At 55.5% G+C, this 20,641-nt stretch overlaps 1 protein-coding gene across 4 annotated transcripts in view; it reads left to right on the top strand.

Annotated features, from left to right (window-relative positions):
* Positions 1 to 20,641, top strand: part of RNF123 (ring finger protein 123) — a 143,741-nt gene that overhangs the window by 104,014 nt on the left and 19,086 nt on the right. The window contains exon 37 of one of the 4 annotated variants that reach the window (XM_075072955.1): positions 11,084 to 11,173. The exons of 2 other annotated variants lie outside the window; for them this stretch is intronic. In XM_075072955.1, the coding sequence (XP_074929056.1) occupies positions 11,084 to 11,138 (55 nt within the window). In that variant the 3' untranslated portion in view covers positions 11,139 to 11,173. Of the gene's footprint in view, positions 1 to 3,312; positions 3,428 to 11,083; positions 11,174 to 20,641 lie in introns of those variants that run through there. One more of the 4 variants, XM_075072954.1, reaches the window with a different exon arrangement.

Consider the following 20,641-nt stretch of genomic DNA (forward strand, 5'->3'; position numbering starts at 1 on the left):
GCAGTAAGTGCTTGGTGAAGATCAGGACCCATATGGCTCAGCCAAAGGCCCTGTTGAGACAGGGAAATGAGTAGTGCCCAACACCTGCTGACATTGGGAGGTGTGTTAGCCTCAGTGCCCGCGTCCCATTCTCTGCTCCTCTGTGCTGGCATCCCACTAACTGAGTGGGTCCAGAGCCACTTGGCCAGCTGAGCTGTGCAGGGCTCAGAGGAGGTAGCTCAGGGCCTGTCTCTCCCAATCATGCACGTGCTGGAACTAGTAGAGTGGCAGGAGCAGGGATCCAGGCTGTGTTGGCAGTTTTTTGGCAAGTGTAGGCCTGGCAGAACTTTGCATGGACTCAGGGCAAGTTTGATACCCTGCATTGCTGTACACAGCCCGGCTGTGTTGTCTGCCCAAGGACAGGCTGAATGGGGCACAGCCCTGTGCGTCATGGATGCAGCCCACACAGCAGCAGTAGCTCAGTGGTCCTGTGTGCTCCCCTAGAGCACAGCCAGGGGTGGCAGCTCCCAATGTACCATAGTAACCTAGCAGCTAGGACCCGACATGCCAGCCCCTGGGAGGCTCAGCAGGCTGCTCCCAGCCACCTGATCAGGGCCTTGAGTGGGTTTGCTGAGAGAGGATGGTGCGTTCCGTGGGGAAAGCCCTCAGCAGGGAGGCTGGGTCCAAGGCTGTGGTGGTCTTTGATAGTCTGATCCCTTCTAAGAGATCTGAGTGGCTTCAATGAGCCTCTGTGCTCTGAGTACCCCCCTCCTCCCCGCAGGAGCTGAGGCAGAGGCAGTGTGGGTGCTGGACCCCCTGCCACTTGGGCCTTCCCTGAGGGAGGCAGCTATGCAATCGTAGCAGGGCTTTCCTGTGCACAGCCAGCTTCAGAGAGCCCCCTGGACCAGCCAGGCTGGCACTGGGCTGCTGTAAGGAGGGAATGGCTGGTCAGAGCCTAAAGTGAACGCTCCCATGGGGCAGCAGGCTGCAGCGCTCTGCCCTGCTCCATGAGTTGTCCTGCCTTTTGGGCTCTTCCTCAAGGCACAGCCCTGCATCGCTGCCAGGCCAGGCTCCCTGAGGCAGGAGTGGGGGAGTTTGGCTCTCCCTGTAATCCTGCAGGGATGTGAGCCTGGTACCCTGCACTGTGCTGCCTCCTTACAGGCTGAGGGCAGTGCCTGATCAGAGGGTTAAAGCTGATGCGCTCATCAGTAATGCAAGGGGCCTGTGATATGGGAGGGTGGCCTGATGGATGTGTGTGTGTGACTGAAACAATGTTGGTCTCCTTGTTTCTTCCATGGCTGGCCCGGCCCTGCTCTGCCCAGCCAGATGCGGGGTGGAGTGGGGGGCAGGCAGTGAGATCACATTACTGGAGAGGGGGAGGGATTCTTGTCTGCATTCTTCTCACCCATTTAACTCCACTGCCTGGGAGGCAGCTGTTTCCTTGCGTAGGCTGCAGGGATTTCCACCTCAGTTCTCTGCTCCTCCAAGGAGCACCTGTGAGATCAGAGCACAGGGAAAGCACAAACCGGAACAAAGCCTTGTTGGGCAGGAGGCAGGGTGAGTCCTCTCCACCTCACAGAACTGCAAAGTGCTCTCCTCCCCCCTCCCGGCAACAGAACAGTCAGGACTAAGACATGTCGCCTGTGCACTGTGCTGAGAGTAGGGAGAGGGCATCTGCTGTGGGATTCTTGTTCCCCTAATCTGCTCTCCTGGCTGCCCTGGCAGATCCTCCCACCCCTCGTGCTGGACCTGGGTGGGCACCATGTCTGACTGACGTAGAGTAAGAGCCTTTCTGCCAGGACTTGGCCGTCAATGCTGGGCTGTGCTGGCCATTCCACTGACCATGGCAGCAAGGACTAGCATGAGCTCGGCCCCTGCCTTGGCCCGTGGCGCTGGAGACAGCTCCTCCTGGACTATGCCCTGCATCCAGGCTGCCCTTGGCTCCTCCCAGCGCATTCGTCCCCTGGTTGCATGCGGTCCTGTGCCACCATTCTCTGACTGGCCATCTCATGCCCCAGGCATGCCTAGGATTGTTTCCAGGAGGGGATGGAGGCTGAGGCTAGCCTGTGCCCCAGTGCCGTGGGAACGAGTTAGCCCCAGCCTTAGACCTTTCTGTATGATAGTGCACGGGCACACAGCTGGCTTCCCCCAAGCCAAGCTCTCAGGGTGGCTGGCCCTACTCAGACCAGAGTTTCCCACACTTGGTCATGGCATGGTCCATCTCTTAGATGAATGCCCGGTGTGGGGTCGGGAAAGGTCCATGAATAAAATAGCTCATTGTAGGGAGGTAGCTAATATTGGTACAGCTGTGAGCAAGGAGCAGCTGATCCCAGCACACGTACTTCTCATGTTGCTGTTCCCTTCCTGCAGCCTGCCTCGCTGCCATGTGCTGTGCTCATCCCCTAGCTGCCCACTGCCTTCCCATGAGAAAACAGTGTCTGTCTACACCTGACTGGGGCTTGGGCTGCAAAACAGTGGTGTAGACATGCAGGCTTGGATGGGAGCCTGGTCTCTGGGACCCTGCTGGGGGAGGGTCCCGCAGCCTGGGCTCCAGCCTATGGGTGCTATCTCCCATAGGTGCCAGCCCTGGAGCACCCATTGGGAAAAACTGGTGAGTGCAGAGCACCCACTGGCAGCTCCCTGCCTCCCAGCTCACCTCCGCCTCCTCCGTTGAGCAGGCTGCCGCGTCCTGCTTCTCCCCCCTCCCTCCCAGCACTTGCACCGTGAAACAACCCAAGTCTGAATGTCTACACTGCAGTTTTACAGCCCTGCAGTCTGAGTCAGCTGGCATGGGCCAGCCTTAGGTGCTGTGTCAACAAACCCAGAACAACTATAAAATGAGTTGGTGGTCAGAGTGAGGCTGGGCTGCATCCCAGGTCTCCCTGTGTCTGCTGTTGCAGGGTGGAGGTGCAGGAGCACCTGAGCTCCGCCGTGCTGTCTGGTGCATGGGCATTCTAAGTGTCGATGGGAGGTGCCAAGTTTAGAAACCAGTGGGGGAGGAATCCTAGCAGAGATTTCCCACCCCCAACTCTTTCTGGGGTCTGGTTGCTGCTGTTGGTCTCTGAGCTTCCCTGCAGCAAGCAGGATGGTCGTGGGGGGATGGCGCTAAGTTCTATTCCTGGCTCTGATATGGAGTCACTGCAGTTAACCAAGTCTATACTTCAGTGTTTCCATCTGTCCCGTTGGGTTGCTGGGTGAGGCTGAATGGACTGTCAGGGAAGAAGCTGAGTGCTGTGCAAGATGCTGCCCGATGTCAGTAACTGGCTGATTGCCGTGCAAAGCTCCACGAAGGCTTCAAGCATGAACCCAGCCTTCCTATCTACACCCCTCCAGGGCCCTGCAGCACCCCTGGCCAGGCACTCACAGTAGGAGTTACGTCTGGGCATCTGAAATACACAAGGGTGGAAGGGCTTCCGGATACTGGGGTGAGTGAAAATTCCCTCTCCCGAACATGAGAGCCCCAGGGACAGTACAACCTCTGTGCACTCCCTGCCTGTGTGCAGGAGTAATGGTCTCAAGTTGCAGTGGGGGAGATTTAGATTGAATATTAGGAAAAACTTCTTCACTAGGAGGGTGGTGAAGCACTGGAACGGGTTACCTAGAGAGGTGGTGGAATCTCCTTCCTTAGAGGTTTTTAAGGTCAAACTTGACAAAGCCGTAGCTGGGATGCTTTAGTTGGGGATTGGTCCTGCTTTGAGCAGAGGTCCCTTCCAACGCTGAAATTCTGTGATTCTCTGATTGCCCCTTTCCCCAGCTGTGGCTGGAGTGGAGGTGAGGCCCCCTGGCTCTCCTGAGGGTCTGTGCTGCATGGCCACATTTGACCATTCCCCATGCTGCGTGTGCTGGCACTGAGAGCCGCTGACACCGTGGCTGTCTTTCATGCAGCATCCATGTGCGCACACCTCTGGCCAGCTGTGTGTGTGGGGACGAGCCTGTCAGCCAGCAGCAGCAGAGTGCTAATGAGACCAGACAGGGCCCTTGGGTTTGGGAAGCAGGCGTTCAGGTGCATGTAGCTTGTCACGTCCTGGACACAGCTCCCAGAAGGTGTCTGGGGTCCAGAGCAGGATGGGGTGTTTCGCACCCTGCAAGGGACGAGGCTTGTTGACATGGCTGTGAATGTGAACCCTGGAGAGAGTTCCCCGGGGACACGCTTCCCCAGCATGAGGGGGCTGGGCTCCGGGTTAGCATGCCACTTGGGAAACAGCGTAGACAGGCAGGACTTGGGGATAGGGGGTGGCCTGCCTGTGGGGGAGAGGTGGCAGCTCAGGGCACCTATGCCAGGTGCCAGAGCACTCTGCAGCTGGAGAAGCTGGAGTGTAACTGGCCCTGTGGCCCAGAAGCTGCTGTGGGTGGGGCATGGGGGACCCAGCACACTGGGGGGCCTGCTCGAGTGTCTTGACCCCAAGACCGTGCATTCGTGGGTGGGTATGCAGGAGAGGGGTTATGCGTTGGGGAGGGATGGGGTGCACGGTGTTAGGGGGGAAGGATGGGGTAGGAAGCATGGGGTGATGAAGAGGGATGGGGTGCTGGGGGTGTTACGGAGCAATGGGTTGGGGCACAGGGTGGGGTAGAGGATGGGGCAGGCGCTCAGAATGGTGTTGAAGGGGGATGGGGGTATTGTGGGAGGACAGGGCGTGGGGCACAGTGGAATTGTGAGGGAATGGGGGTATTGTGGGAGGTGGGGTGTGTTGGGGGAGTGATGAGGTGGGGGCTTGGTGGAATTGTAGGGGGATGGGGATATTGTGGGGGGATGGGGTGGAGAAGGTTGGGGGAGTGATGCGGCAGGGGGCTCAGGCTGTTGAGGGAGGATGGGAGTATGTTGGTGGGGCTCAGGGTGGTGTTGAAGGGGGTTGGGGATTTTGTGGAGGGATGGGGCGGGGGCTCGGGGTAGTGTTGTAGAGGGGTGGGGAGTGATGGGGCAGAGGGCTCAGGGTGGTGTTGGGGAGTGATGGGGCAGAAGGCTCAGGGTGCTGTTGGGGGGGGGCATTGAGGAGAGTGAAGTGGTTGTGTTGTGTTTGTTGGTCCCTGGGGGGGGCGGGGGCACTGCTCTCCTGGGGCTGGGAGCAGAGGGAGCTGGGGGGCACTCCTAGGGCTGCTCAGCCCCCAGGGAGGCCTCCGTTTTCCAGCCCCCTCAGCAGGGAAGCCTTGGTGCCATGGGCAGAAGGGTTCACCTGGAGAGTCCCCAGCTCCCAGGGTGTGCTGAGACAGGTTTGGTGTTGGCTCTTCTCCCCTTGCCCCCTAAGAGCTGCCTCTGGTTCCCACCAGCAGGGCTCTGGGGGGTGTAGACACCCCTGCTGCCCCCTGCTCCTGGGGAGAGAGCCATCACCAGGCTCTCCACAAGCTCCTTAGGTCCTGAATCCTGGTAGAGGCTGCCCTAATGGGCCTCTGGTATAGCCCCTCTACCCTTGCAGGTTGCCTGGGCTCTGTGGTATGGGAGTTCCCCTCCTGCAGGGGCAGTGGGCGGGTGAGAGCTGGGGTTGGCAGCTCAGAGGCTGTATTCCCACTCCCAGACAAAGGGGGCTGCAGTGTGTACCTCCTCCGCCCCTTACCCCTGCATGTACTTCTGCCTCAGGGACTCTCCCAGCTCTGCAGAGATTGGTTGACTCTGCTGAGTGCGAGTCCAGGTCCTTGTGGAGCTGGACTGAGATCCCAGAGCCACTGAGCCCCACCCCAGCTGCTGTGCAGCTGCCCAGTACCTGCACTTGGGGCTGAGCACCAGAGTCCCGCTGGCAAGGGTGGGGTGTGAAGTGGTGCCGAACTGCCTGAGATCTGGGTATTTGCGTTCAGTGGTGGAGCTGTTAGAAACTGCCAGCCTGGGGACTGTAAGTGAGGGATCCCTCGCCACCATCATGCACCTGACCCAGAGCTCTCCCTTGCCTCACCCCCAGTGGTTGTGCTGCTCCTGCCTGCCTGCCGAGTTCAGAGCCAGATCCCATGTCTAGGGAGGGACAAGGCTGGGAGCAGAGCTGTGAGCCAGCACTGCGTGTGGGGCTTTCTGGGGCAGTGGGAGCCTGTCCCTCATGCTGCTCCGAGCCACAGCTCTATTAGCTTCTCCCCAGGGCCAGGCTGACCTCTGCTGGGACCAGCTGGCTTGAGCTGCATGCAGTTACTCTGTGAGATGTGCTGCTGCTTCTCTTGGAGGAGGGATAGCTCAGTGGTTTGAGCATTGGCCTGCTAAACCTAGGGTTGTGAGTTCAGTCCTTGAGGGGGCCACTTAGGGATCAGGGCAAAAAATTGGTCCTGCTAGTGAAGGCAGGGGACTGGACCCAATGATCTTTCAAGTCAACTCAATGATCTCCAGTTCTAGGACTCATAGACTCGCAGGTCAGAAGGGACCAATATGGTCATCTAGTCTGACCTCCTGCACAAAGCAGGCCACAGAACCCTACCCATCCACTTTTATAACAACCCCGAACCCATGACTGAGTTATTGAAGTCCTCAAAATTGTGGTTTGAAGACCTCAAGCTGCAGAGAATCCACCAGCAAGTGACCCATGCCCCACGCTGCAGAAGAAGGCGAAAAACCTCAGGGCCCCCTACCAATCCGCCGCTGTAGGAAAATTCCTTCCCGACACGAATCCCAATTGGCGATCAGTAAACGCTGGGCATTGTGGGCAATGACCACACAGCCACGTACCCCAGGAAGATTCTCTGCAGTAACTCAGATCCCATCCATCCCAACCATCTCCTCACAGACCATTGAGCCGACTCTATCTGCCCTATATATGTCCAAGATCAGTTGCCAGATTAAACTATCCCATCATATCATCCCCCCTCGCATTATACTTATCAAGCTTGGTAAAGCCAGATAAGTCCTTTTGGCCCCCACTACTTCGCTCGGAAGGCTGTTCCAGAACTTCAACTCCCCTATGGGTTAGAACTTCGTGCCCTTAATTCAAGTCTAAACTTCCTAATATCCAGTTTTGTACCATTTTGTCCTGTGTCTACATTAGTAGTAAGCTTAAAATAATTCCTCTCCTCCTAACGTGTAAATCCCCCTGATATATTTAATATAGAGCAATGCATATCCCCCCTCAAGCTTACTTTTTGGCCAGGCAACAAGGCCAAGCTCTTGAGTTCCTTTCATAAGGCAGGTTTTCCATTCTCGGATGCATCTAGTAGCCGTCTCTGAAACCTGTTCCAGTTTTGAATTCATCCTTCTTAACATGGGACACCAGAAGCCCCAATATTCCGGTGGGGTCTCCACAGCGGCCTTATATAGACGGACTAAACCTCTTATCTTTGCTAGAAATACTTCGCCTGTGCTCTAAACCGCATTTGCTTTTTAACGGCCATCATCCATGGCGGCTCATAGACATCCTGCTATCACCAATACCCCAAGGTCCTTCTCCTCCTCTGTTGCTTCCAACTGTTGGGTCCCAATGTATATCTAAAATTCTTATTATTAATCCCTAAGGCAGGACTTGCCTTTCAACTATTATAATTTCTCCTATTACTATTACTCCGGTTTTCAAGGTGGTCCAGATCTTCCTGTATAGTATCCGGTCCTTCTCCGTGTTAGCAATACCCCCAGCTTTGTGTCATCCGCAAACTTTATTAGCACATTCCCGCTCTTTGTGCCAAGGTCAGTAATAAAAAGGTTAAATAAGATTGGTCACCAAACCGATCCTTGAGGGACTCCACTAGTACCTCCTGACAGTTCACCTTCATAGACCGCGTGGAGTCTCCCTATACCAGTTCCTTATCCACCTTACCTTTCATATTCATCCCCATCTTTTCCAAATTAACTACAGTTCCCCATGTGGAACCGTGTCAAATGCCTTACTGAAAGAGTAATTAGATCTACTGGCATTTCCTTTATCTAAGTAATCTGTCACCTTCTCAAGAAGGAGATCAGGTTGGTTTGGCACGATCTACCTTTAGTAAATCCATGTTGCAATTCGTCCCAATTACCATTGACCTCAATGTCCTTAACTACTTTCTCCTTTAAAATTTTTTCCAAGACCTTACATACTACAGACATCAAGTATATCTCCAATTATTATCTTATTATTTATCTTTTATCTCAGCTGGGTGCCCAGGCATGTGCCAGGCAGGCCAGCACTGGCTCCTGTGCTTGCAGCACCAGGGTGCCTGCATCCAGGCCAGGCTGAGCCACTGACAGATGCTTGGTTCACAGCCTCTTAGCTGTGCCAGGCTGTATCACTTCTGCATGGGCATTTTAATGCAGCTCACTGAATGTCTGGGTGTGCCATCAAAGTCCATGGAGAGACAGGCTGCTGGAGCCTGCTGTGGAAAAGGCTGTTCCTGCTCTGCATAACTCTCCATGCAACCTCCTAGGACTGGCCAGTGCAACAGGGTTCCCATTCACCTACTTCCCCTGCTCCTGCCTGCTCTGCAGAGCCATGCTCTGTTAACCTGGCCGGTGCCTGTCTGTGTGCTGCTCGTGCAGCGGGCTCCCTTTTGAACAGCTCTGGCTTTGCCCACTGACACCCCTACTGCTTGAAGGCAAATCTAAATCTCATCTGATAGCAGCCTCAACATCTGGCCAGGTGCTGCCATCAGGGGCAGCAGGAATGCCAGCCCCTCTTAGGACAGGATGTGGGCAGTGGTCCTGAGTGGAGAGGTTTGTCCTGCTGACAGATATCAGGGCAGAGGGGACAGGCTGAGGTGGGCTCCACTCCAGGCCCCACACAAGGGCAAAGAGACTCTTGGACCAAGTTGAGTTTAAAAAAATAAGCATTTTTTATTCCAATGTAGCTAGAGAATTTATGTTGCAAGAAAGTGAGAGATGGCTTTAGTCCCAATCCTGGATACACTATTGGGTTATTCTCTAAACAGCCTAGCAGCAGGTCTGCCGTGCCCAGGGAGATGATGGTGCGTGTAGCAACTGCTCCTTCTCTGTTACAGGGGGAGCATAGAACAGTGCAGGGTTGGGTCATTAGTATCACACCATGCGCAGTCATCATCTATTACATTCCTAAACTCAATTGCTTACAGCTGCTTATGTGTAGCAGAGGTGGAGAGTAATTGCATTGTTTACTTCACTGAATGGCTTTGTCCAGTGATGATCCCAGTGAAATTTGCCTCCTCACTAGGACCGGACCCCACACAAGCTAGGGAGCACTTCCCTAATTCTAGGGCCAGCTGGTTGAAGGAGCTGGCAGTGGGTTAGTTGTACGTAATAGGCAGCATTAGCCTGTGCCAAGAATATGTTCTCCTTACTCCTGTGCTCTGGGGATGTAGCATGCTGCTCTCCTTCTCTAGGGCATACAGCCTGTAGTGGCTTGTTTGCTGCTGCTGCTACTGTCCTGAGCTAGCAGAATTCTAATGTAGCAATGCAGGTGCCCCAGTGCTATTGGAGACTATGGGCTGGAGGAGAGCTCTCACTAGGAAAGAAGCCAAGTACACTGGGCTGACCATGTGGCTTTGTAATTAAAGCAAACTACTCACTAAGCTAGGTCAAGCAAATGTCTAGTTGACAGTCTCCAGCACTTACGGTACCCTCTGTACATGCCCAGAGGGCAAGTGGTCAAGCTGGGCTCAGCCTTGCCCAGGAGAGTGCTAAACCCTGCAGTGCACTATTCAAGGAAGTCAGGGGCTGGTTGGAAGTGGAGGGCTCAGCCATGCATGTTTCCCTGCATCCAGTGTTAGATATGTGAATATGGGGGGTGGGGGGAGATAGAGGTGGGAGGCAGAAGGGTTGCCCAGTCTTGTGCCACCACTAGGGCGTTCTGGAAAGACAAATCTGTAAGGATGTTAATTAGCCAATGTGCATCATCCTGAAGGTCAAAGCTGCAGTCCTAGCTAGACAGGCTGCTCAGTTAGAGCCAGGAGCCACCCAATGGGCTTCTCTTGAATCAGCCACTGGACAGCACTCAGAAGAAACTGTCCCTGTTCCATTGACAACAATCTAAAGTGAGGAGAACCCTCTGCTACACCATATTGTCTGGGTGGTGCAGAACAGGATACAGTCATTTGTGATCCTTCAAAGAGCATTTGATCTCATAAAAGCCAGCTTTGTTTTTGGGGTGACCTGCCTGCCTTTAACCACAATGAAGAGGAGAGGCTGAGGCCATCAGACTGTAGTCATGGGGGCTATTCTTATCTTCTCTCTCCCCTGGGTTTTACAATGTGGCAGTTGAGCCTGGAAGTAGCTGGAGCCTTATAAGGATGCATCATAATCCTCCCTCTAGGAATAACAAGGACAAGAAAACGCAGCTCTTCTGCGCGGCAGATTGCATCTCAGCATGATGCCCCTTTCTCCCTCCCAAGCGGCGGCTGCTAGCGACCCAACACACACTAATTTTGTCTCCTGGGAGACTACCCCCCCATTTCTGCTCCCCAGCCCGCCTACCTCCTAGGACATGATGGGAGTATCTGAGAAGATGGAACTATCCGATTCTGAGTCCGACCTGAGCTGCAGGAACTTGAGATTCTTGGTGTCAGTGATGTCCTCCTTGGCAGCCAGCCTGATCTTACCATTGTGCGCTTCCTTGATGGGCTCAAGGAACACCACATGCTTGCTGGTGCTGATCTTGCGGCTGGGCCCGTCTGGGGCTGGGGGGGTGGTACTCAGGATGGAGGATTGAGCACTACATTCCTGGGGAGGGCTAGGAGCAGTGGCTTTCTTGCAGCACTGGAAGCAGTGACATGGAGTGAGGTACAGGTACATGAGGACTAGCATGAGGCTCACTACGCACCCGAGGAGGGTTGTGAGGCCAGTGCTGAAGGACTCCCCATCCAGCATGGGGTAGTGGATGGTCACGTTGACCTCGTGCGTCTTGTTGAGCTGGTGGTGCTTGCCAATAGCCATGCACACGTACACCCCAGAGTGCCAAGGCTTGGCTGCGATGATCTTCAGGCTCCCGTTTTGGTAAACTTCAAGTGTGTGATTGCCATTTCCAGGGTGCATGATGGGCTCGTGGCGGGGCGATATCCACATGTAGGTGGCAGATGTGTCATGCGTGCTCGTGTTGCAGTTGATTAGCAGAGTATCTCCTACGAGCACTGTGGCATGCACGTCTGAGGTGCCAGGGGAGCCTTGACTCAGGGAGCAGTTCTCAAAGATCTTGTTGTACTTGAGGAACCTGACTAAGGATCGTGCCATGTTGTCAAATGCCATACATGTGTGTTCCTCTAGGAAATCCTGCACTGAGCTGAGGTGCCGCTGCTGCCACTGCTTGAACATCTGGTAGAGTGAGCAATCACACCTCACTGGATTGTTGTGCAAGTACAAGCCATTTCTGATGTACACAGGCAAGGCTGTGACCTCCTTGATGGGGATTCTGCTCAGGTTATTGGTGGAGAGGTCCAGGGTTGTCAGGTTAGGGTGGCTAAGCCCCTGCATGGAGCTGAAGGGGAATTGGGTTAGGTTATTCCAACTTAGGTAGACCTTCTGCAAGCTGCTTAGCCTGAGGAAGGCTTGTTCATCTACCTGTACAATCCAGTTGTTGTAGAGCAGGAGCTCCTCTAGGCACACCAGCGCTTCAAAGTAGTACTTCTTGATGGCATGCAGGTAATTGGAGGACATGTCCAGGTGTCTCAGGCCTGTGGCATTGTGGAATGCCTGTGGCGAGAGGTCCATGATGCGATTGTGACTGATGTGGAGGGCCTGGAGGCGTGGTAGGGCTGCCAGCCAATGGTTGTGAAGCTGGAAGAGGGCATTGTGGCTGAGATCCAAGGTGGTAGCTGTGGGAGGAAGTGCAATTGGCACCTGCTGGAGACCTTGCTTGGCACAGCTCAGAAGGTCCGAGGTGCATATGCAGACAAGGGGGCATCTGTGGGGGATGGCAGATGTGTTTAAGAAGTTGCCTTGAACAGACAGCTCTAAGATCACCAGCAGCTTTCCCAGATATTTCCAGAGAGTGTGGGCCAATGCCTGTGCATTCATCATGTGGCCGTAGGGTCCTGCTGAGCACCTAGCAGCATGGAGAGGCGCTATCCTAGGGTGAGTCCGGCCTGAGCAAAGGCTTGCCAGGCACCATTAGAGTGAGCATGCTGCGGTGTCGGTTAACCAGGAAGCACTGATTGGTAAGGAGAGTTTTGAGTGTTCTCAGCTGCTGGGCAACTCTGTAATAGTCCAGGACACACAGGCAGGAGAGGAGTCCCAAGGAAAGGTCCAAGGCTTGAAAAGAGTTAAAGAAAAGCAGCCCAGCTCTGTCCTGCTGCACTGGGGATTAGGGCAGCCTCTCATGGGCCCTGGCTGGCTCTAGGGATCCTGGCAGAGGGGCAGATGCAGGCTAGGGTCTGGCTTGGGACTGCTGGCACCTCCTGAGAACATCTGAGTTCCTGCCTCGGAGCTGGGGTCCCTGGAGCCCAAAGCTTCCATGAGTCAGGGCTCGCCTCCTGGCTGAGCCCTGTGGCACGTCCCGGCCGGGAGCCTAGCTGCGGAGCAGCCGAGGAGCGAGCGGGGGCTGCATTGTGCCCCGGCACAGCCCTTCCCAGAGCCCGCCCGCTGCTGCGGCCGCTATTTACCAGCAGTCGGCAAGCACGAGGGCGGTGCCTGGCGGGCAGGGGCAAGCCGATTGGTTCGCGTAGGAGGAGTGAGGGGTGGGGAAAGGAGGAAATTCTCAATGGGGCGTTGTTCCCCTATCGTATCCCTAGTGGGCAGCACAGCCCTACGAAGGCTGCTGCGAGCTGGCTCGGAAGCGCTGAGCGATTGCAGCAGCTGCAGCGGGAGGTTTTATTTCCAAGGGGAAGTGGCCGGGAACAGAGCGGCCAACTGCCTGGGGGAGTTTCCGCTGCTGGTCTTGGGGTCCAGGCAATGCTTGGTGCTCACCAATTCCCAGGGGCCACTGCTCCTTGCTGCGGGGTGTCCTCCCCATGTTAGGCATCGCAAGGACAGTGGGATGGGGAAGGGACTTGCCCAAGTTCACAGCAAGTCAGTGGCAAGGAGCAAGGGGCAGAATGGCACTACCAGGCCAGTGCTCTGCAGTTCACTGGGAAACTGAGGCACGGAGGTGCAGCATGACTTACCCAAGATCTGTCTGCGGTGGACTCAGGACTAGACCCCAGCGCTCTGCCTAGTTGTCTAGCCCTAGCTGTCTGTCATGTGGAAGCCCACATTCCAGACAGAGCTGCTGGGGAAGTTTCCAACATAGTGCATGCAATCCAGCTCCCTGTGCCTTTGTCGTGAGTGAGGCCCCTGGTGCTGCTTTGAAACAGTCCCAACTCTGCCTCCAGCCGCAGGGACTGCTGTCCTCTGGTAGACATGGCTACTGAGCATAGGCCACTCTCTGTCCCATGCTGGGATCAAGGGAGCAGCCAGAATATCCTCTGTGCTGCACCCTCCCCAGGGACAGCAGAACAGAGCAGGGGGCCTGGCAGCTGTTTCCCCTCATTAGCACAGAGGTGTGCTGTGTGTCTGAGTGTGCCTCAGTCAGGGCTTGGGCGGGATGCAGATCCTGCAGAGGCATCTGGCAATTCCCAGCAGCCCCTGGAAGCCTTGGCCTTTGAATCAGCCTGTTAATGACTGCTCCACAGACCAGCCTCTTGCATTGTGTGTTCTACCTGCTCTGTTCCAACAGCTCTGCCCCGGTCTGTGCCAGGGGCATGAGCCCTCTCCTAGCTCTAGCTCTGGCTTTCAGAACAGACCTCTCTCCACTGCTTGGGGCCCGCAAACAGCAAGCCCCTGGTTCCCTCCTGAAATCCCACTTCTTTTTCTCCCCATGGTGGATGGAGGGCAGATTTCTGCTGTAGGGCTGGGCCTGTTCCATGGCATTCACTTTGTCCCTGGAGAAAGAATTGAAGCATGTTGGCGTGTCTGAGGTGGGGAAGGGGAGGGTCCTGTTTTGGAGGGCAGAGTGGGGAGAGAGAGAAATAGACCTGAATTTGCAGACGATAGAGTTCAGATTTTGATGAGACCAATGTGGCTTGTGGCCTTTTAAATCACCCACCCTCTGCTCTCTTTGGTCAGTTGTGTGTCTTGCATCTCTTGCTTGTTCCTAGATTAGGTGGTGGGAGAAGGACCTGTCCTTTCATGCTGCCTGGCCTGGCGCCCCCCATTGTCTGCGCTGGAAGTGCCATTGCAGTCAGCGCTGTGACTGTGTTGCTGGGCCTAGGAGCAGTCCCTGATCTGGGGGCAAGGGGACAGAAGGGGCTGGTCGGCTGGGAGTGCTTGTGATGGGGCTACCTCTCTCCTGCATGTGGGTTGGTGGCCAGGAGGGTGCTGTGTGTGAGTGCCTCTGCCCCTCTGCAGTGACTGGCACTGGCAGTGAGCAGAGGCTGGCTGTGGCAGGTGAAAGCAGCGCAGTGCATCAGGTGCGGGAGTGTAATGTTGACAAACTGGGCTGCTTTATTGGAGACATGGAAATCAAGACTAGGTGACTGGTTTCCTTTAGGGCAGCAAATAGCTAATTTGGCTGCTGCTGCAGCTGCCAGATGTGAGGGCTGTTAGCTCGCAGCAAGGGGCAGCCTCCCTCTGGGGTGTCAGTATGGCGGGGAGCTCTCTGCACACATGCGCTCCTGAGGTGCCCTAAAGATAGGGTGCAGGCACCTGTCCCCAGTGCCCACAGACTCGGGCACCCTGATGTTTGCTTTGCTGCCACGCAAGGGATAGCAGCAGGTTCTGCTGTTACGTTACATGGGTGCTGTCAGACACCGAGCAGCCTGTGCATGTGCAAGGGCTGTGTCCATGCAGCACCACTGCTGTGTGAGATGTGTAAGCACCTAAGATCAGCCTGGGACTTTGTTCCCTCTTCTGCTGGGTGCCCAGACCCTGTCGTGGCCAGCTGAGGGAGGGTGATGGCATGTCTTAGAGCTTGCTCACATCAGGGTCTGAGGGGAGAGGGACAAGGGCTGGTGAGCTGGGCTGAAAGGGCCTGACTACATGGCACTAGGACAGAGGACTCCAAGGCCAACTGGCAGGCTGGGTGAAGTCTCTAGGCCCTGCCCAGGCAGAGTGCTCCCAGGGCCAGGCAGGATGTTGAATGGATTGAGCCCCTCAATGGGCACCTGTCAGCCCAGGGGTCTGTGCAGAATGATCCCTGCAATGGCTGCCTTGGCAGGAGCCATGTTGGGCTATTCCCTCCTCTCCATCACCTTCTCCACCCCCTGGAAGCGGAACCACAAAGAGGAAGAGGTTGCTACATTGCATGGTCCTGTTGTGCCAGCCCTGACATTTTCATGTGCAGCGTGGTATGGGAACATGCTAGGAGCCAGCGTTGGAGCCAGGGCGGAGGGTGCAGGGCTGTCTGTGAACTGAGCACATGTGCTCTGGGGTTACCTGGCTCCGTGAGCCAAGATCAGCTTCATAGCGCCATGGAGGGTGAGGGTGCCTTATCCTTTCCACTGCCCCAGCCCCAAAGAGCTGCAGTCTGTCTGGGGCTGCTTGCCGCCCTAGGTGAATGGGCAGGGTCAGTGCTTAGCACTGCAGCAGTGTGTTGCTGCAGTTGTGCTTGTGGGCTGCCAGTGTCAACCAAGTGGAGGCCGCACACACAGGCAGGGTGGTTGGTTACTTGCCCCCTTTTCATTATCTTCTGGGTCCATGAGCGAGGCAGCAGCAGCAACCTGCAGGTGCTGTGGCCATAGCACAGCCCTTGGCAGGGCCGTTCTGTGGATCTCATAAACCATTCAGCATGACCCTGGCTCAAGCTTAGATCAGCTGACCAATTGAAGAAGTCTAGGCAGGAAAGGCCAGTCCTGCAATCACTCCTGCAAAGGACTCCATGCCCAGATACCAGGCCAGGAGCAGGTATCGGTGTCTCCTGAATGTGACCTTGAGCTGCCTGCAGAGCCGCTGTGCTGATGCTGTGATCTGGCAGAGAGCATCGTCTTTCAGCACTCACAAGAAGGCTGCTGCAGTCATCCTGCCCAGCCCCCTCCTTCATTCCTGTCCTGTTGGGAGCTCCAGGGAAGAGATGGGAAAGCATTTTCTTTGGTGGGCTGTCCCAGCACACCCAGCCTTCGAGGCCGGGGAGCAGGAACTGTCCCCCTCGGATACACCCAGGAACCGAGGAGCAGCACATACAACCCAGCACATGGGAACCAGCCCTAGCACTGGCTTCACTGCCATACCCATAAGCCCCCCTTTTGCCTGCTGGCAGCATCCCATACCCCAGGTGGCCCTGCTGGAGACCAGAGGCAGTTACTCAGGAATCAAGGCACCTGTTCCTGGTGCATTTGCCAAAGAGTACTGGGTGGCTGGAACTGCTAAGGTGGGGCCTGTGGGTCGCAGGCAGTGGGGGCATTAATGCCATTCTGGTTCAGAGGGGTTTAAAAGGTTCCCCTTAATCTGTTGCAGCGCTTACCTGCCTATCAGGCCAGTGTGCTGCTTGTCTGGCCTTGGAGAGCTGCCCTGGTGGCAAGAGTGGCATGTTTCTGTGCTGGCTAAGCAGTCCACGTCACTTGGGGCAGCAGGCTCTGTGCAATCCATCACTCCCCATGAAACCAAGTTGAGACCTGTTTGTCCCAGCTGGTGCTCCCTGGCACACTGCCATCTGGTGATTTGGCTTTATTACTTCTGGGGAGGGGAGTTGAACTAGGGACATTAACTGCTGTCTGCTGCAGAGCCTTTCTGCAAATCCTTCCTGGAGACCCAGCTTGACATCACTTGCCTTTGCAGTTGCCCTATTGATTCAGGCAGCTGAAAGATACAGGACCAAGGGGCTGCAGTGAACGTTGGCAGGAATGATTGATCCCTGCCGGGAAGAGCAGCATTTTTGGACAGGGAGCAGGTTAAGTCCCAAACCCTCTGTCACGGAGTCTGGGGGTTCCGACCCTGCACCCCTCTTCCTGGACCCCACAGTGACTTTTATCCAGCCAGTAAAACAGAAGGTTTATTGGACAACAGGAACACAGGTTACAGCAGAGCTTGCAGGCACAGTCAGGACTCCTCCATCCAGTCCTTCTGGGGGTTCAGGGTGCTTGGATCCCAGCTTGGATTCCCTGAATTCCACCCTCACAGCCCCAAACCCAAACTGACCTGCCCCTCCTCCCGCCGGCCCATCCCTTTGTCCCCTCTCCTCCGCAAAGATGCTCCCTCCTCCCCCCTGCCTGGCTCAGGTTACAGGCTTACAGATCCTGTCCCTCACCTACAGACATCCCCTGCTCTCCCATCCCCCACACAGACAGCCACTACTCCATCACACCCTCCCCTTCAGAGCTGGTGGGGGAGAGCAGAACCTGCAGGGGTTTTGCAAGGAATGGGATGCACTTGGAACCACTTGCTTTTGAAAGCTAGCTGCTCTGCCCCTGTCCCAGGATGGCTGCTTCCTGCAGGACAGCTCTGAGACTCCCTGGCTGCAGCATGGATAGCTGTCTCGGGCCTGGTGGCTGCGGAGGGGTGATAGTTCTATGATTGCTTGGAAAATGTGACCCTCGGATCTGATTGCGTTTTGCAAAGATGAGGTGCAACCTAATGTGAAGGCTGGACCTGTTGTATTAAGTTACATGGGCTGAAAGTGTTAACGTGACCCAGTCCCAGTCCAACATTAAACTGTTAAACAAGGTCTGAGGTTTGGGATCCAGAGACCTCACCATGCTCAGCCCCAGGGCAGACACCCCAGCAAACAGCCCTGTAATCTTGTATTAACAATACAGAAAAGAGGGAGAACCAGCTGATGCATGTGAAATGGCAAGTCATTGTAACAACATCCCATGTTCCCTTTCCTTTTGGCTGGAGAGTGGTTTTAGAGGGGAAACCCCCCTGTCTGAAGTCTCTTAGGTGATACTAAAGGTGGTACCAATGGGCCTTTTGGGAACAATGAGAAGTGTGTTGAGCTGGACTTATTTCTGGTTCCACACCTCTGTTCACCAGGCATGAGCTTACCCCAGTCCTTGAGTTGTTATAGCTGTAGGATTAACTCAGTCTGTCTCCCTTTTGGACCTTTCCCCACCAGTGTTTATTGTGACAGGTGGTGTGACCCTTGAGAGACTTTCACTCACTTTTCACAGTTGAGCTCACAAGTAGGGAAGATGTGCAGGGCCACCCAGAGTATTCAGGGGGCCCGGGGCAAAGCGGGGGAGCTATGCCGTTTGTACTCACCCAGCAGCGGTCTGGGTCTTCGGCAGCGGGGGGCCCTTCAATCGCTCTGCGTTTTCGGCAGCACTGAAGGGCCCCCCGCCAGCCAAAGACCCAGACCGCCACCGGGACAGGGCTCGCGGGGCCCTTGCGGAGCCTGGGGCAAATTGCCCCACTTGCCCCCCCTCTGGGTGGCCCTGAAGATGTGTACTTATCCCCATGGACCCTTCATTGTCTAGAAGCTTTCCTCTAAATCATCCCAGCACTGGGCTGGGGCCAGGCCAGTTCCTAGCTGTTTAGAAGCTGGTGGGGTAAGTCAGCACCAGATCCATGGACAGTTCCCTGTGTCCAGTTTGCAGGTAGTGTTTGGGGACCTCCTACCAGAAGGCACTCTGTCCTTCTGGGCATTTACTGGGGCACTTCCTCCAGCAGAAGTCCTGTGGGGTTGTAATTTGGCTTCTGGCCCCAGGCTCATTCCCTAGACTGAGCAGGCTCTGGAGGCCAGGGAGCAGTGTGTAATAATACTAGGCCCCCTGGTGCTGGTGCCATGCCACAATACACACTGCACCAGCCTTTTGGGGGAGGCACTGGGGTCAGGAACAATACTCTGGTGCAACCCTTGAGCCTGGGAGTCCACGCCCTGGAGACGGGGAAATTGGCAGCTTCGTATATGCTTGTGGCCATGCTTTGGGACCTGGCAGTAATTGTGTTGCTGTGGCTCTCAGGTCAGTTCCCCTGCTGTAAGTTTCATTTCAGGCTACTGGGAAGGTAGCGAGGTGGCAGCCCTACATGCTACCTGTCCCATTGCTACCCACCAGCTCAGTGTCAGCACTCCCCCGTTAACGACAAGCTGCTAGGTGTAGCTGGCCTGCACTAACCAGAATGGCTCCGGGCCCTGGATGACAAGGCTCTGACCTTGCTTTCACAGGTGATGGCCAGGTGTGATTCCATGCATCTTGTCCAGGCTGCGAGTGCCACTGTAGTCTCAGCTCTTTCCAAAGCTAGAGGAGGCAGCAGAATTGTCTGCAGGGTCCTCCACTGGGTTAGTGAGCTGGTGGCAGAGGGGCCCTGTGCAGACAGAGGCATTGGAGGTGCTGTGTCTGTGCTTTTGGCCCCTTGCTACAGGGCATGAGGCCAAGGTCTCGATGTCTGTAAGTGGAGTGCAGCAGTTAGTGTCCCTGTCTCCTTGTTAGTCACCACACTGGGCTCTTCTTTGAGCGATGGTCTCTGTTGTATTCCACTGAATGTAATGTGCATAAGCCATGCATTTGGAGCTTTTCAAAGTAGCAGTGTCTGTCAGTCCATGTATGCACCCTTATGCAGCCTCATGGTTTCACCTGAGGCAATAAAGGATGGGGCAGACCGACTGCATCTCCAGTTGCTTCTTACCACCACATGGTCCAAGTCAGAGCTTCTGCTGTCTTCTCCTTCTTGGTGATGCGTTTTCCAAACTTTTCAGAAAAGTTTTTATTCTAGTTCATAGCTAGGATTTTGGTTTTTTCCAGTAATTTTCTAGTTCCTAGAAGCTTGATAAGATTAAGGACTTGGGTAGGGTGACCATATTTCCCTATGCTGAATATGGGCAACTGGTAAAATTACTTGTATTCAAGGAAGTTCAATGGCAATCAAACAGAACTATGCAGTACAAAAGTTCAAATTAACACCAAGTTGACTAAACCCCTGTTAAAAAGCAATACTGCATAGTTGGATTCTTTTTATTTACTTTCTTATCTTTAAGACTTTAGGGTTCATATGGGGAGGGTCACTCTCTCTGTCTCTCACATGGCCCTACCTGCCTGGCCTCTCTGCCCTCCATGCCTGGCTGGGCCCCCAGGGTGGACCTGCCTCTCCTTGTACCTGGCACTGCTTCTTCCCAAGGCAACACAGGGGGGCACTCAGGTTCACATCCCCCCCCCCCCCAATGGGGCCAGTAACAGCCTTTTGTCACTGTGCAGGAGGGAAGGAACTGAAGCTGCTTCCAGGTGCGGGGTGGGGGTGGGGAGTGGGATGACCTGGACCATGTCTTTGCAGAGTTCATCTCTTCTCCCCTGCACCTCCCCCATGTGGTTGGAAGCAGCTTGTCCCTTCCTGCCCACACAGTATGGAAAGGCAGCTAACATCTCCAGGCTGCTGATGGCAACATAATCCAGCTGCTTCCATCTACAGTATGGGCAGGAAGGGGTTAAGCCCTAAGGATGCGTTGTGCACCAGGGCCCAGGGAACCTGACTGCAGGAACTTCAGTGAACCAGGCCAGAGAGGGGACTCAACAGGGAGGATGCCTAGGGGACAGAGCAGCCCTGTGCTCCCTGGGAGCAGGACACAGGGTGAGGGGTGCAGGTGAAGAGGGTGCTAAGCCTCTTCCCTGGGAGCTGCTATGGAGCTTGCAGGGTTGGGGTGTGAACAGGCTGGAAATCTTTCTATCCCCTTGCCTCCCCCCCCCCCNAATGCCCCCCCGGCCACGCCCCGCGCCTTTCCCCAGCTGCGCCCCCTCCCCCCACAGCGGCACCGCGGGGGCGGGGCCTCCAACCCAACACCCACCAGGGACTGAGGTCCCGGCCGCACTAACCCCGCACCCTGCCCCACACCTGACACTAGCAACCACCACACAGGCTGTATGGCTGCCCCAGGAGCTTCCCGATAGGCCCCTCAGCGCCCAATGGGGACACAGCGCATCTCACGTGACATGGCCGACCCAATCACTGGGCCTCCTTGGGGAGGCGAGATATCTGTCGGACCAA

The sequence above is a fragment of the Chelonoidis abingdonii genome, chromosome 16, assembly GCF_003597395.2.
Source record: "Chelonoidis abingdonii isolate Lonesome George chromosome 16, CheloAbing_2.0, whole genome shotgun sequence".
Classification (NCBI taxonomy): Eukaryota; Metazoa; Chordata; order Testudines; family Testudinidae; genus Chelonoidis; species Chelonoidis abingdonii.